Genomic DNA, 13,719 nt, shown 5'->3' with positions numbered 1-13,719 from the left:
AAGTCCGGCTTCCGTAGGAATCCGGACGAAGCTTACCAGCGGTTGAAGTTGGTGACGGAGCCCGGCTCCCGTAGGATTCCGGGCGGAGTCTGCTTGCGGTCGGAGTTGTGGGCAGAGTCCGGCTCCCGTAGGAGTCCGGACGAGGTCCGCCTGCAGCCGGAGTCGGGGACGAAGCCTGGCTCCCGTAGGAGTCCGGGTGGAGTCTTCCTGCAATTAGAGTCAGGACGGAGTCCGTCTCCCGTAGGAGTCCGGACGAAGTTTACCTACAGCTGGAGTCGTGGGTGGAGTCCGGCTCCCGTAGGAGTCCGAACGGAGTCTGCTTTGCAGTTGAAGTTGGTGGCGGAGCCCGGCTCCTGTAGGAGTCCGAGCGGAGTCTGCTTTGCCGTTGAAGTCGGAGTCGGGGATGACTCGTGAGGGTTAATTCCGTTGAGAACTTCAGCTGAGGGTATTTTATACCCAACAGATTCAATTGAATAGATTTCTCATTCACAGCGACATAATTAAGAAAAGCAAAAAGAAGTTTGCGACATTTTCTAACAAGAAAAAAAGAAAAAAATCTTTTGCACTTTCTCTCACAAGTTTCAGCATAAAAGATTTCATCATCAGGAAACCAATAAATAAAAATTAAAACATATTTCAAAGCTTACTTAAATTAAATTGCACTTCTCACATCATCAAAATTTCATAAAAATTATAATATTTATTTCATCATATCTTATTTCCCTGCCGATGAGAATTTTTTTTTTAAAAATAAAAATTTATTAAATTATATAATTACTAAACCGAATTAGATAACAATCGCGGAACAAAATTGGTTATAAGAACCGACAAAACCCTCAACCGCTCACAGCATTTGCAGAGACCTCCTTACTATGCGAGCAACCTTCTTCCTGAATGCATGTCTCCTCTCCCTCCACTCGATCGTAGCGTTGGTTGTGACGGTGTGCACGGGCAACCACCGCTCACTGGCCTTCTCGTAACCATGCGGGTCGTCGCCGGGGGCATGCAGGATGGAGATGCACATGCGCCCGTCAGTGTACACATTGGGATGCCACATCTCCGACATGAAGCGAACCTCCGGCGGGCTGTTGGGGTAGTTAGATGGAAACGTCATCACGACGTCAAACACGTCACCTTCGTAGATGGTGTAGGCGGGACCAATGATGGTCACCTTCCACTCGAAGATGTTATACTCATCGACAATGCCAGCGGAGAAGCCTTCTACGGCGTTCTGGTAAAGCTCCTTGAGCTGTTTTTGGAGGAGGCGGTGATTAGAACCCGGTAAGTTAACATCCTAATTATATTCCCACGTTGAGCAATAGAAAAATTTCGCTTTCACTTTCAAGAGACATGCTACGGACTTGGGTTTTGAACGGTCTTATGTTGATAGGTATCACGATGCTTAAAAGATTGGGTCAATTCTTTAGTGACTTTTTGGCATTTAAATTTGGTATTTTGATATTTTTAATTGATCAATAAATATAGAATATTTTGATATTTTTAATTGATTAATAAATAAGATATCCTTTCATAGCCACATGTAAAGTGTGATAGGATTTCATTGGTTCGAAACTTAGCAAGATTGATAGTTGGATCTAATTATAATACCATTTTTCTATATTTTTCCATTTGCAGTGGTTGAACGAAGAGATTTAGAGTATTTTAAGATCTATGTAGTGAATGATCTCAAATGAAAGGCTTAGATTGCTCTATGGTGGGTGATCCTTAGCTATAAGCCATACACCATGGGTTCTTTGAAATCTATATAAAAAGCTTGTGGTGTTTTCAAATCTATGCAGTGGGTGATCCTTATCTATGGGTCGTATATTAAGATCGATATGGGTAGATGAATGGAGAGATTCGAAGTGCTTTGAGTGGGTGGCCTTAACTATAGACCATATATCAAATATATTTTGAGATCTTTGCTGATCGATAAATAAAATTATTTATAGTGCTTTTAGATCTATGCAGTGGATAATCCTTAACTATAAATAACATACTAGTTATAGTGCTTTGATATCTGTCTAGTGGATAATCCATAACTATAAGTAATATACTAAGAGTTTTTTAAGATCTATGTTGTCAAGTGAATGGAGGGGTTTGGATTGCTTGGACATTTATGCGATAGGTGATACTGGCCATGTACTAAGGATGCTTTAAGATTTGTTTTGCATAAAATGATTCATTGAGAATGCACCCCATTCAATACATAACAAGGCTGTTTTTGTTCTACAACAACTTTATGCTATCATGCAATGGTTATGTACGTGCAACTACTTTTTTAATAAAGATAAATAGAAAAGCTATTTTGGAATGATTTGAAAATTTGAAGAGCTGGTATGAAACTTTTTAAAATTGAGTGGGTGTCTATAGGACGCATCCAAAGTTAAAAGGGAGTGTAATTACACTCCCTTCTTAATTTTTCTTTTTTGGATAAAGAAATTGCACTATTACATTATATCAAAGGGAGTGTTACAAGGTATTAGCAGTACATGAAATATTAGAAAAATATTTGACACAAGAAAAAGTTTGATAAGAAAAATTGTAGCACCAAACAACAAAAGATAAAAGGTACAGAAATCTCCAAGCAAAGGTTGCTCATATTAGGCCAAAAAGGCATTGCTGGGCAAAAATTGCATTGCTGACAGCAAAGTTCTCCCAACAAAGGCATTGCTGGGCCAACCCAAAGAGTCTCGTCAAATATTTCAGTCATCTCTTGTCTCCCGCAGATCTCACTTCTTTAAATTTTCTCAACTTGAAGGAGTTAGTGTAGTGTTCCCAAGCCTTGGGAGGCCAAAAGTTGAACCATGGAGTTGGCTCAAAGGATCTAAGGCTTGTTTGGATCCAAGGTTAAAAGGCTATCAACCTTCACAGTCCTGAGGTCCAGAGATTTTAGGCCTTGAGAGACTAACTTGTACCAAGCTAAGTTTGAGTTCATGGGTGTGAGATTGAATCAAGTCATGGGTGTATATGTGCTTGGGGTGAGTTCAATCTCATTGAGTTAGCCATAGGAGTTTTTGGGTCTAGACACATTGACATTGTACATAAGATACATTATATGTGGGTTTGATAAAGGAAATCAATAGAAGAATCTTTTCTTCCTCAACTTTCTCTTTCCTCCTCTCTCTCTATCTTCTTTATGCCACTAGTAGTAAGAAACCCTAGGATTTCTTGGCTACCACACCAATATAGGAAAGTTTCTAGCGTGCCTTAGTGATTGCCGTCCCCTTTGCTCCCTTCTTGCTGCCATTCAAGAGAAGTTCCACACCCCTTTTTCTCTGGTGGTTAGAGGTTTCATCAAGGGTACTTCCAGGTCTTAAAAAAAGAGTTTCAGATCTGGAAGCGAAAGGGTTTTAGTTGGAGAAGAAATCCTATCAAGTGGTTGCTGCTCCCAAAAATTTGCTACACAAAGATTCTGAACGCCTCATCTTCTTGGAGCTGGTTCCTCACACCTAAGCTCTAAAAATTTTAGGTATTAAAATAGTAGGTTCCCAGGTTGATTATGCCTCTACTGTTTTCATTATTTCATCCCGATCTAATCCTGAGAAGATTAGGAAAGGAGGTGTTTCGGAGAGGTTGTCACACAGAAATCTGTATGCTTGTAGATTTTTCAGTAACCATGATTTTCTTTGTCTCTTCTTCGATTTGCCAAATTAACATCCAGATTTCTACATAACAGATTGGTCCATGGCTGGTATTGGAATAGTACTAGATTTACAGCAGTCCAACCTCGGGAGGAGAATGGACTCAAGTGTCCTACCACCATTTTTGCCCTTTGACCTCCTCTCCACGAAGAGGTAACTGGCAGTTACCAAAATGGAGGTGGGGTCCAGCTTCAGCGCAGACCACTAGTCAGAAAAATGACACTCTTGCACTATCCTCCCAAGATTATGGTGCTCCAAGAAGATCCTATGTGGAAGTATTGAAGCTAGTTCTGAAGATGAAAAGCTTTCATAGCCCTAGGGGATATCCATCTTCTCCTTCAAAGCTAACACATAGTCATGTACCCAATAAGTCGGTCTCTTTCAACCTTGTCACACCTACCGCTCCTCCACACACTAAACCTCTCTCTCATGCCCCCACTTTTGGCTTTAAAAGAGATGTCTGCTTCTACTATAGAAGCTCGGACCACCTCAAGCCAGATTGTAGAAATCCAATCCGATGCTTTAGATGTCTTCGTTATGGGCACTCTAGTAAAACCTATAAGCTAACAACCTCTGCCTCCATTAACCCTCACAAACTGCCTTTAGTAAAAACCTCACCCCATCTTCCACCAGAAATCATGGATCAACACCCTCCAAACACCCAGCCAAACCTTCCGGCACGTCGAGGTTTTCTACTAGTCTCAAAGGAAATGGTAGAGATTTTTGGGCATCTTTCAAAAGCTGCTTTTGTAGAAGCTTTTGTGAGACACGTCAAAGTCAATGATACATCCTGTACCTCAACTCATAGGGCAAGAAAATATGTCTCCTAGACTACAAGGCTGCTCTTTCCAAACAAGTTCTTTGTTTTTTGCCCTAACTACCAAATAGTGACTCACCTCATGGTCCAAGGTCACATTCAAGGAGACGTTTACACTCTCATAGTGAACCATTGGAATACCTTTGAAGGAGGAATATGGCACCAATTAAAGGTAAAGGTTTATGCTACACTCCTCACTCTTTCTTTATTTTGTTGGATAGTGGAAGCAAGCACTACAATTATCTTTGGCTTTGCAGTGCCATATAGAGCAAGTTGCTCTAGTGTTCGTTGGGAAGATCTCTTAGGGTTTGATGTTATTCTTTTCTATGAAGAATTTGAGCACACACCAAAATAACTGGAGGTAACTATAGGATCTCATAAGTATATGGTTGACATTAAAATTAATTATGTTGTTGAACAGCATCCTCATTCTAAGGACTCACCAAATTCCTCTCGAGACAACAGTGATGATGGTGATGACAACGAATGGGAAACCTAGCTCGAAAATGGAGAACAATCTCTTTTGAATAATTCATAAAAACATCATATCCCAATATCAGAGGAAAACCACACTACTGATTGTCAGAATTCAAGTAGAGGCCCTAAAAGAAGAAACTCCTTATATAATGGCTCAGTTGAACCCCAATCTCCTTTGGGTCAACTCACTGTCCTAGCATTAGACCAAGTTTTCTTGGTCGAACAAAGCTAGCAACAATCAACTCCACTTGAACACCTCTTGATTATTACCTTCTGGACTAAAGAGGTTGCTTTTAATGATATGATTAAATCATTTGATTTCATCAGAAACAAAGAGGAACCCTATGTATACAAAAGGATCAGTGGGAGCACTGTCATATTCCTCGTATTGCATATGAATGACATCATCCTAATTGAAAATAATATTTTCACGCTGACATCGTTTAAAGTATGGTTGTCAAAAAAATTCTTCATGAAAGATCTAGGAGAAGCTTCCTACATTCTTGGTATAAAAGTCTATAAGGATAGATCTAAGAGAATGATAGGACTTTCTCAAAAAATGTACATAGATGAGGTGCTGAAGAGGTTCAGCATGAAAAACTCCAAAAGAGATCTTTTGCCTCTTAGACATGGTGTCTATCTCTCTAAGAAGATGTGTTCTGATGCACCAAAGGAGATCCAATGCATGAGTAAGATCCCTTATGCTTCAGCTATAAAGAGCCTCATATACGTCATACTGTATACTTGACCTGATATAGCACTTGCCATGAGTATCACGAGCAGATATTAGTCGAATCTAAGTGAGAAATACTGAATTATAGTAAAGAACATCCTTAAGCACTTGAGAAGGACTAAAAATTTGCACTTAATCTTTGGTGGAGGTTCGAAGTCGAAAGTAGAAAGGTACACTAATTTAGACTTCATGTCTGATGTCAATGATAGAAAATCTACATCGAAATATATTTTTCTATGTAATGATGGATTGGTTAGTTGGAAAAATTTCAAACAGTCGATTATTATAGATTTAACTATAGAAGCCAAATACATCACCATCTCTAAAGCTGCTAAGGAAGCATACTGACACAAAATTTATTGTAGAGCTGGATGTGATGCCATTAGATATCATTACACTGTACTGCGACAACAATGGCACCATAGCCCTCGCTAAGGAGCCCAGATCTCACCAGAAGTATAAGTATATAGAGCGGTGATTCCATATCATATGCGACTACCTCGAAAAAAAGTTTGTTGAGGTGCGGAGAATTAACTCTACACAGAATATAATGGACCCCTTGACGAAGCCTCTTAACTAGCAGAAGATCGAATCTCATCTTGAGAAGATAGATCTTAGGTATATGGCCAATTGACTTTAGATCAAGTGGGAGTTTGTTAGATGTGTACCCTAGAAGCTAATTGTTGGCTGATACATTTATATTTTCAAAACTTTTTCTTATACTTATAAAATTTTATTATTAATAAAAAGATATTTTTATTTTCAATCATATTTATGTGTCCATGATTTATCCTAGAAATTAACAAAGATGATATTGTATATTCTCAAGATATTGAGAATTTGAGACATACATTATTAGTGGTTAGTTTCTAAATGCTCCTGATCATAGGATAGTCACGAAGGACAGTGATCAATATATTTAAGATCGATGCATAGATCACCTTCTTTATGGATTGACAAGTCTCGAGTCTATGGTGTGGTGACATTGGGATGAGAGTACAGGTGGTTGTTAGAGAATAACTTATACTGAACGTGACCAACATAAGAAACCACTTGGATATCTATTCACTCATCAGTGATCTTTTCGATGCTGTAGTGGTGTGAGTTGTCCTTTGACTTACGATGTATCGGCTATTCACAGTGAGGCTACTGAGTTTGACTGTATGTTCTTTGGATCTCTAGTCATTCAGATCTTTACTGTGTATATTGGCTATAGTAGATTCAGGTTCACTATTAGAGTAGGATGCACCTGATGGAATCTATCAATCTTGGTAGAAAAGGAGAAGTCCTATGCGATTAGCAAGATTGAGTTCAAAAAGTCTTCAGCCGAAGTAAGTGCGAATACCGAAAAGAAGTTCACATGAGATTCACAAGTAAACTCAAGTTGAGCCAATCTAGCATATAACTGACGATGGAATTTGATGAGGTCTCCATGACCTCCGTCAAGTTGGGACTCATGATAGAGGGACTGAATCACACAGTAATTACATCTAAGGGTTTATATTTTTTATTCTGTTGGATTGTCACTACATATTGCTAGGCATCACTAGTGAATTGTGAGAACTCACTAGAATTATTTTTGGATGTAAGATCCTTGTAGGGTTGAGCCAGAATTATTTTGATCCATCGAAAAGAGTTTCGATAATATTATGATGGAGATCACGGTATGTCTCACTACCAGACAGAAAAGAATCTAAGAGATCATGCATAAAAGATGTTTGACCCGATCAATGGCTTGGATCAAATTTTAATTATCAATTTGATTGATGGTTTAAATTTAAAAACTACTAATTTATAAGTGTTACAGATTTAGTAACTACTAATTATTAGCATAGGAACTTAATTGTAAATATTATGATTTAATTGGAGCTAATTAAATTATGGATCAAATTCTAATTAATTTAAATTAGATTTAATTTAATTATATTTGATTTAAATTAATATTAATTGGATTCAATTATCCAAATTAGATTTGGATTTTAATCCTGATTAGATCAGGTTTGACAGCCACTTGAATTCAATTCGATTGGGACTCAATTTGAATTCGATTGGGATCCAGTTTCAACCAAATTGAACCTAATCCTTAGAGCCAGGTTCTCTGAGCTTCTCTCTCCACTCGACTGGCCAGAAAGAAGGATAAAGCGATATTATTTTTGTTGCTTTTTTTCGTGCGCACATGAAGAGGTGTGGAGAGTCTGTTATGTGCTTTCTTGATTAATTAGGACTCTTATTTGGATAAGAGATAAAGCCTAACTAATTTAAACTAATTTCTATCAAGTTTTGGCATGGGAAAGAAGGCTTTTTGTGCAACAAAAAACTATAAAAAGGGATATTTTAATGTGAGGAATTAATTCCTTATGTTTTGTGCGCAAACCATCTTGTCTCTTTCTTCTTCCACGCCAACCATCTCTTCTCTGTTCCATCTTCCATGCTCCACTTCTCTAGATAGAGATCTAAAGAGAGGCTTTAGTGAGAGAGAAAGAAAATTAAAAATAGGTTTCTTAATTTTTATTGATGGTTAGGATCAATCTCCAAGATCCTATACAGGGCTGCATCAAGTGATATTGAGTAAACGACCCTGATCCAAGCCGAAGAACGAAACCTGCAAAGGAGCTAGTACCCCAGTAGCTTTGGAGTTCTGATCAAGATATTTCTGTGTGGATATCAGTAGAGGTCAGCTGCTTGCACACCTACGACAGCAACCCCAGACATCCATAGGATCCGATCCGATGGAGGAGGAAAAAGTGAGCAGGTATACCTTCTTCTTGCTGTTTTGATTTCAGATCTATGTTTATAAATTTATTTATGTATGTTAGATGATCCTAGGCTTGATTATGATTTAGAATCAGTATGCTTAATTAGATTAAAATTTTTAAAATCGACTTCTGCTTTTGTTAGCATAACCGTACCGATTTATGCATGCGAATCAGCCTATTTTCTAACAGTAGGCTCGGCCTATGATTTTTTCATGGTCAAGAGGATTCTTCTTCTACTTGGATCGTCTGAGGATCCTCCCAACCTTACTTCTTGCTAGGGGTCTTCTTTTCTTCCATCTGCTTCGATAACGCCTGAGCTTCTTCCACCTACATGTATTTTCAAGCTCGAGCCAGCAGATTGGCATAATCCCTCAGAAAAATTTTGGCAAGGCCAGGAGAAGATGAGACACTTATTTTGTAATCCTCACTTGAGCACCAACATTGCTATCGACTCATCAGGATTACACACCTCCAATATGGCATCCTTAAAATGCACCACATAGCTGCGCAGTGACTCACCCTCTTCTTGCTAAATGGAGAAGAGGTTGTCAGTGTTTTTCGATCGAGCACAACTATAACTAAAGTGAGTGACAATAGCTTTTCAAGCTATCCAAATGAATAGATGGACTCCGATTGGAGTACTGAAAACCATGTTCATACTGATTTTCTAAGGATGGTCAGGAAAGCGAGATAGAGGAGGGTGTCTGAGGCATCCTGCAGCAACATAAGGTTCTATAATTCTTCAAATGATCGAGGGAGTCTGAGGAGCCATCGTACGGTTCTACCTAAGGCAGCTTGAACTAACTCAGAATCAATTCCATCTGAATAGCTTGGGAGAAAGGGAGCTGAGAGTTGAAGTCAAAGCCATCATTATTTCAGCAAGCCTTGCTCTGAACCTCGCTGATGTAGCACTCAATATCTTGGACCATTTTTTTGAGCTCTTCCTCTCGATGTGACTTTTTGGGCCTAGGGGAGTAGCCTAAGGTCGAATCTCTATTGGAGGAAGAGCACCATCGTGATCCTCCTCCCTCGGGCTCCGATGAGATGATGATTGGGGTGCAAAAGTAGGAGCAAAGTGAAGGCACCATAAGGGGGTGGATTTCAGGCTCTTGAAGAAAGACCGTTAGCTATGTCAAGAAGGAGCCGCTTGACGAATCGGCTCCAAATGTTGTGATTGCTTCACCACTGCTAGAGCCATTACACGTGCCAGTCAGAGCTTGATCTGGTGAATCAGGGCATCGAATGGTAGTGGATTCATCATAACAAGGGACTGCATAGCGATGGACCCTTAGGTGGTGCTACTCTAGCTGCCGTAGATGGATTGTTAGTGAGAGGAGGTGGAATTGTGTGCTCTTGTCCATACAATACTCTTTTTCCTCTTTGAATGGGCTTTCAGCTCCTTCTTCTAATGCCAATCTATTGCTGCAAGTCTTCAATCTGAGGCAGATGCGGCTGAGGTTGGATGCTGATCAAAGGCTATGGCGTCGAAAGAGAATCTACAAGAGAAGCCTGTTTTTCAATGGAAGACTCTGCAATGGTTAAGTTAGCCAAAGTTTGAGAACAATAAAGAAAAAAGAGAGAATGGTGAGAGTGAGCATAGGAGAGTAAAAGTGGAGGATATGATATTCTCCTCCAAAAATTGACCTTACTTGGGGGTCCCCTTAGTACCTCTTAATATTGAGATAGAGTTATAGGTTGTTCGCTAGGATTTGTAGACCATTAGGTCTGATTCTTTTGGTCATCAAGCCATATTATGATAGATTGTTAAAATAGATAATCTTTCCACCAACCTACAAATCAAAGTTGTTAAACAGTTGTGGATCTTTCATGTGGGTGAATGAGCTAGCAATCTGCAGTTGGCACAGAACTGAGGCCTTATACCAATGACTGCTTCGAGGTTCAAGGGTGCCATCTCTTCTTATCAACTACATGGCTTTATTTTTCATTTTCGATGAGATCTAACCATAGGGTTAGTAAGGCTCCAACCACTGGCTTGGTTAACAGCTAGGCGAAAGGTCGGTTGGAGGTCGATAATACAAAGTCGGTCCATCTCAATTTTTCAGTTCTTGATATTTGGGATAGTCTCACGGAGTTGCTAGTGAGTGCTCGATTGTGTCCCGAGAAGAGAAAGATTGGTTCGGGTAGTAGATTACCTCCCTTTCAAACAGAAATCTTCAAGCTCAGAGAAAGATCCTAAGTTTCAGCATCTAAGAAAACTCACCCACTCACATTCTGCTGTGTGAAAGCAAGGAGTGCCACAACTCTGATGCATATCAACAACACACACCGGCACTCAATGTTAGCATTCGAATCCGCATCAAGAAGTTGGAGCCAGGAATCCGCGTTGCTGTTCCATAGAAACAAAACGCTCCTCTCCACTAAGAAAAATTTATGATTAAAAAAGAATAATCCTAACAGAATTTGCGATTAAAAATCTGTTTCGTCCTCCATCTTGGTGTTTGCGTCGGGTGGGGCAGTGGTATTCTAGGAGCCGAGTATTTTAGTAGGAAAAGATGGTTTATTTTAGAATAGCGATCAAGAAATTAGACCTTATGAATGGCAAGTATCTAATGCCTATCAGCTAGAACAAGAATGCCGATGTAAAATTTATTGTTAACTAGGGATTATTGTGGGAATTGGAGACTGAGATCTTGACTCTGGCTGAGTGTATACGGTCTCTTACATGGTCAAAAGAGGCCTAGGTTCTTCCCACCAATTTTAGTTAGCAATAGAGGAGAAAAAAAAGGGTTTGGAGATGATATTCGAAGAAGACATCTTACAAAAAAAATAAGAAAATATTTTCTCTCTCCATCTCGAATAGATTCAATTGAAAAGATTTCTTATTTACAGTGATATAATTAAGAAGAGCAAAAAAAAAGTTGCTACATTTTCTAACAAAAAAAAGAAAAATACTTTTACTCTTTCTTTCACATGTTTCAGCATAAAAGATTTCATCATCAGGAAACCAATAAATAAAAATTAAAGCATATTTCAAAGCTTACTTAAATTAAATCGCACTTCTCACATGATCAAAATTCCATAGAAATTATAATATTTATTTCACCGTATCCTCTTTCTTTGCCGACGAGAAAAATTTCTCTTAAAAACAAAAATTTATTAAATTTTTGTTTTAAGGAGCCAAAGAAAACGACCACAGTCTCGTGCCCGCCTGTCGGTCTGTTTTATAACCACGATAGCTGGGCATGGTTGTCGGTGACCGAAGTATTTGCCAATTAGACCGGAGATTGGGAAACGAGGATACTTGGGTTGGGAAAAATCCATGGTAATTTTTCACAAAATTTCTTACCAATATTTTTTCCCCGAGATTTTTGAGGTCGGGTTTTGGGTTCAAGTTTGAATTTTTTTTTTTTAAAGATAAAAAAGCTTAAAATTTTTAAGAAAACATGAATATGATCGCAACAGTCGGTAATTTTTTTTTGTTTGTTTTTTAATTTTCTCCCCAAAATCCAAACCTCATTTTGAGGCAGGAATTTGATTTGGCCAAAATAGGCTTGAAAAGGGATGGATGGTCCATTCTACATCATCACATAGCCCCTCCGGTGATCAAAATAGGCTTGAAAAGGGATGGATGGTCCTTTCTACAGCATCACATAGCCCCTCCAATCAAAGAGAGTGCTCCAGCTCATGCGCTTTATAGTTTTATCTTTCAGACACCTCACGTGAGATGGATGATCATTTTTTATATAAATCAATATTTTTTTTGATCCATAAAAAATATAGAACTAATGATGTACTCCTTTCTACAGTACAACATCATCTATCTAAATTATTTTTGTTTTTATTCGAATTGAAATAAAATACCCACGGCTCTACCATTCAGTCAATTTAAGCGGTCGGTGTGCCATGGCCAGAGGCCTGCGGTCAAGTGGGGCATGCGGGCCGCCGCATGACGTGGCCGCTTGGCCGGGATGACGGCCCGTGGCCATGTGGGGCCTATGGGCCTGCAGGGTGCCGCATGCCGCGGCCAGCTGCTTGGGTCGAGACAGCGACACGTGGCTGCGTGGGGCTTGCGGGCCGCCGCGTGCCGCGGTCGATGTGTCAGGACGGCGGCCTGCAGCCGCGTGGGGCCTGCGGGCCGCTGTATGCTGCGGCCGACGTGCCGGACAGCCGCCTAGCCAAGATGGTGGCCCGCAACCACATGGGGCCTGCGGGCCGCCGCGTGTCGTGACCGGTGTGCCAGGACGGCCGCTTGGCCGGGACAGCGGCCCACAGCCGCATGGGGCCTACGGGCCGCGGGTGCTGCGGCTGACGTGTCGGGATGACGGCCCGCGACTGCATGGGGCCTACGAGCCACCATGTGCTGCGGTCGGCGTGCCGGGACAGCCGCCTGGCCAGGATGGCAGCCCGTGGCCGTGTGGGGCCTGCAGAATATCGGATCTGTGATCTATGATGAGATTTGTGAGATCTGTGATCGGGTGCTCGGTACGAGATCCTGTTATGTTAGGAGTCTAGGATATGAGATTACTGCTCCTTCATCTTCACGATCATCTAGGGCTGAGATCCATCTATGTGCCAGGCTCGATTGATGGAGGTGCAGAGGCAGGCTGTCGAGGATCGACAGCAGGCTGAGCAACGAACTCAGGAGCTGGCTGCACACGTCGATCAGTATTAGCCGCTCCGGATCCAGATGATGGAGCGAATGGCACATATGGAGCAGACGATCCAGATGCTGAGCCAGCAGCAGGCTGGTCCAAGCTCCGTCGAGCATTCTCCATCCCCACCTCGTTCTCCACATGCCGATATATGACAGCTCTTTGATGTATTTTTTTTTAAAACTCTTATAATTTTAATTTGATATAATAAAATAATAAAATTTATTTATCATTTTATTATGTAAATTTTTTTTTCAAATTTCTTAATTTACAAAAAATATTATACATATAACTTAAAAAAATATATCCAAATTTTTAAAAAAAAATTAGCGACGAAATTATTACCAACGAAATATTCATCGCAAAAAAATTATAAAAATGATTTAATTTTTTAAAAAATATATAATTCACAGCGATGAAAAATTTTTATTGATGTAAAATATATAATTCACAGCGATGAAAAATATATAATTATTAGCAATGTAAAATTTTATCGAAAAAATATTTATTTATGACGTAAATATTAGTCACTAAAGTTTTTTAATTTTTATTTTTTAATTAAATAAAATTTTTGGCGACGAAAAATTTTCATTGCTTAAAAGTTTGAAATAATAGCGACGAATAATTTTTGTCGTAAATTATTTTTTTACGAATAAATTTTTTTATTTTTAGTTTTTTA

General features: G+C 39.7%; 1 protein-coding gene across 1 annotated transcript; it reads right to left on the bottom strand.

Moving 5' to 3' along the window:
- Positions 1–844: 844 nt before the first annotated feature.
- Positions 845–4,594, bottom strand: LOC105036350 (ubiquitin-conjugating enzyme E2 7-like). The gene is made up of 2 exons (XM_073260972.1): positions 4,541–4,594; positions 845–1,294 (listed from the first exon to the last, which is right to left on the bottom strand). Exons 1-2 carry the CDS (start codon positions 4,592–4,594, stop codon positions 845–847), a joined length of 504 nt encoding a protein of 167 aa, XP_073117073.1.
- Between the last annotated feature and the right edge of the window lie 9,125 nt (positions 4,595–13,719).

This window comes from Elaeis guineensis, chromosome 7 (assembly GCF_000442705.2).
Source record: "Elaeis guineensis isolate ETL-2024a chromosome 7, EG11, whole genome shotgun sequence".
Taxonomy (NCBI): Eukaryota; Viridiplantae; Streptophyta; class Magnoliopsida; order Arecales; family Arecaceae; genus Elaeis; species Elaeis guineensis.
Note: the sequence above shows the minus strand (reverse complement) of the source record. Positions and strands in the feature narration are given on the sequence as shown.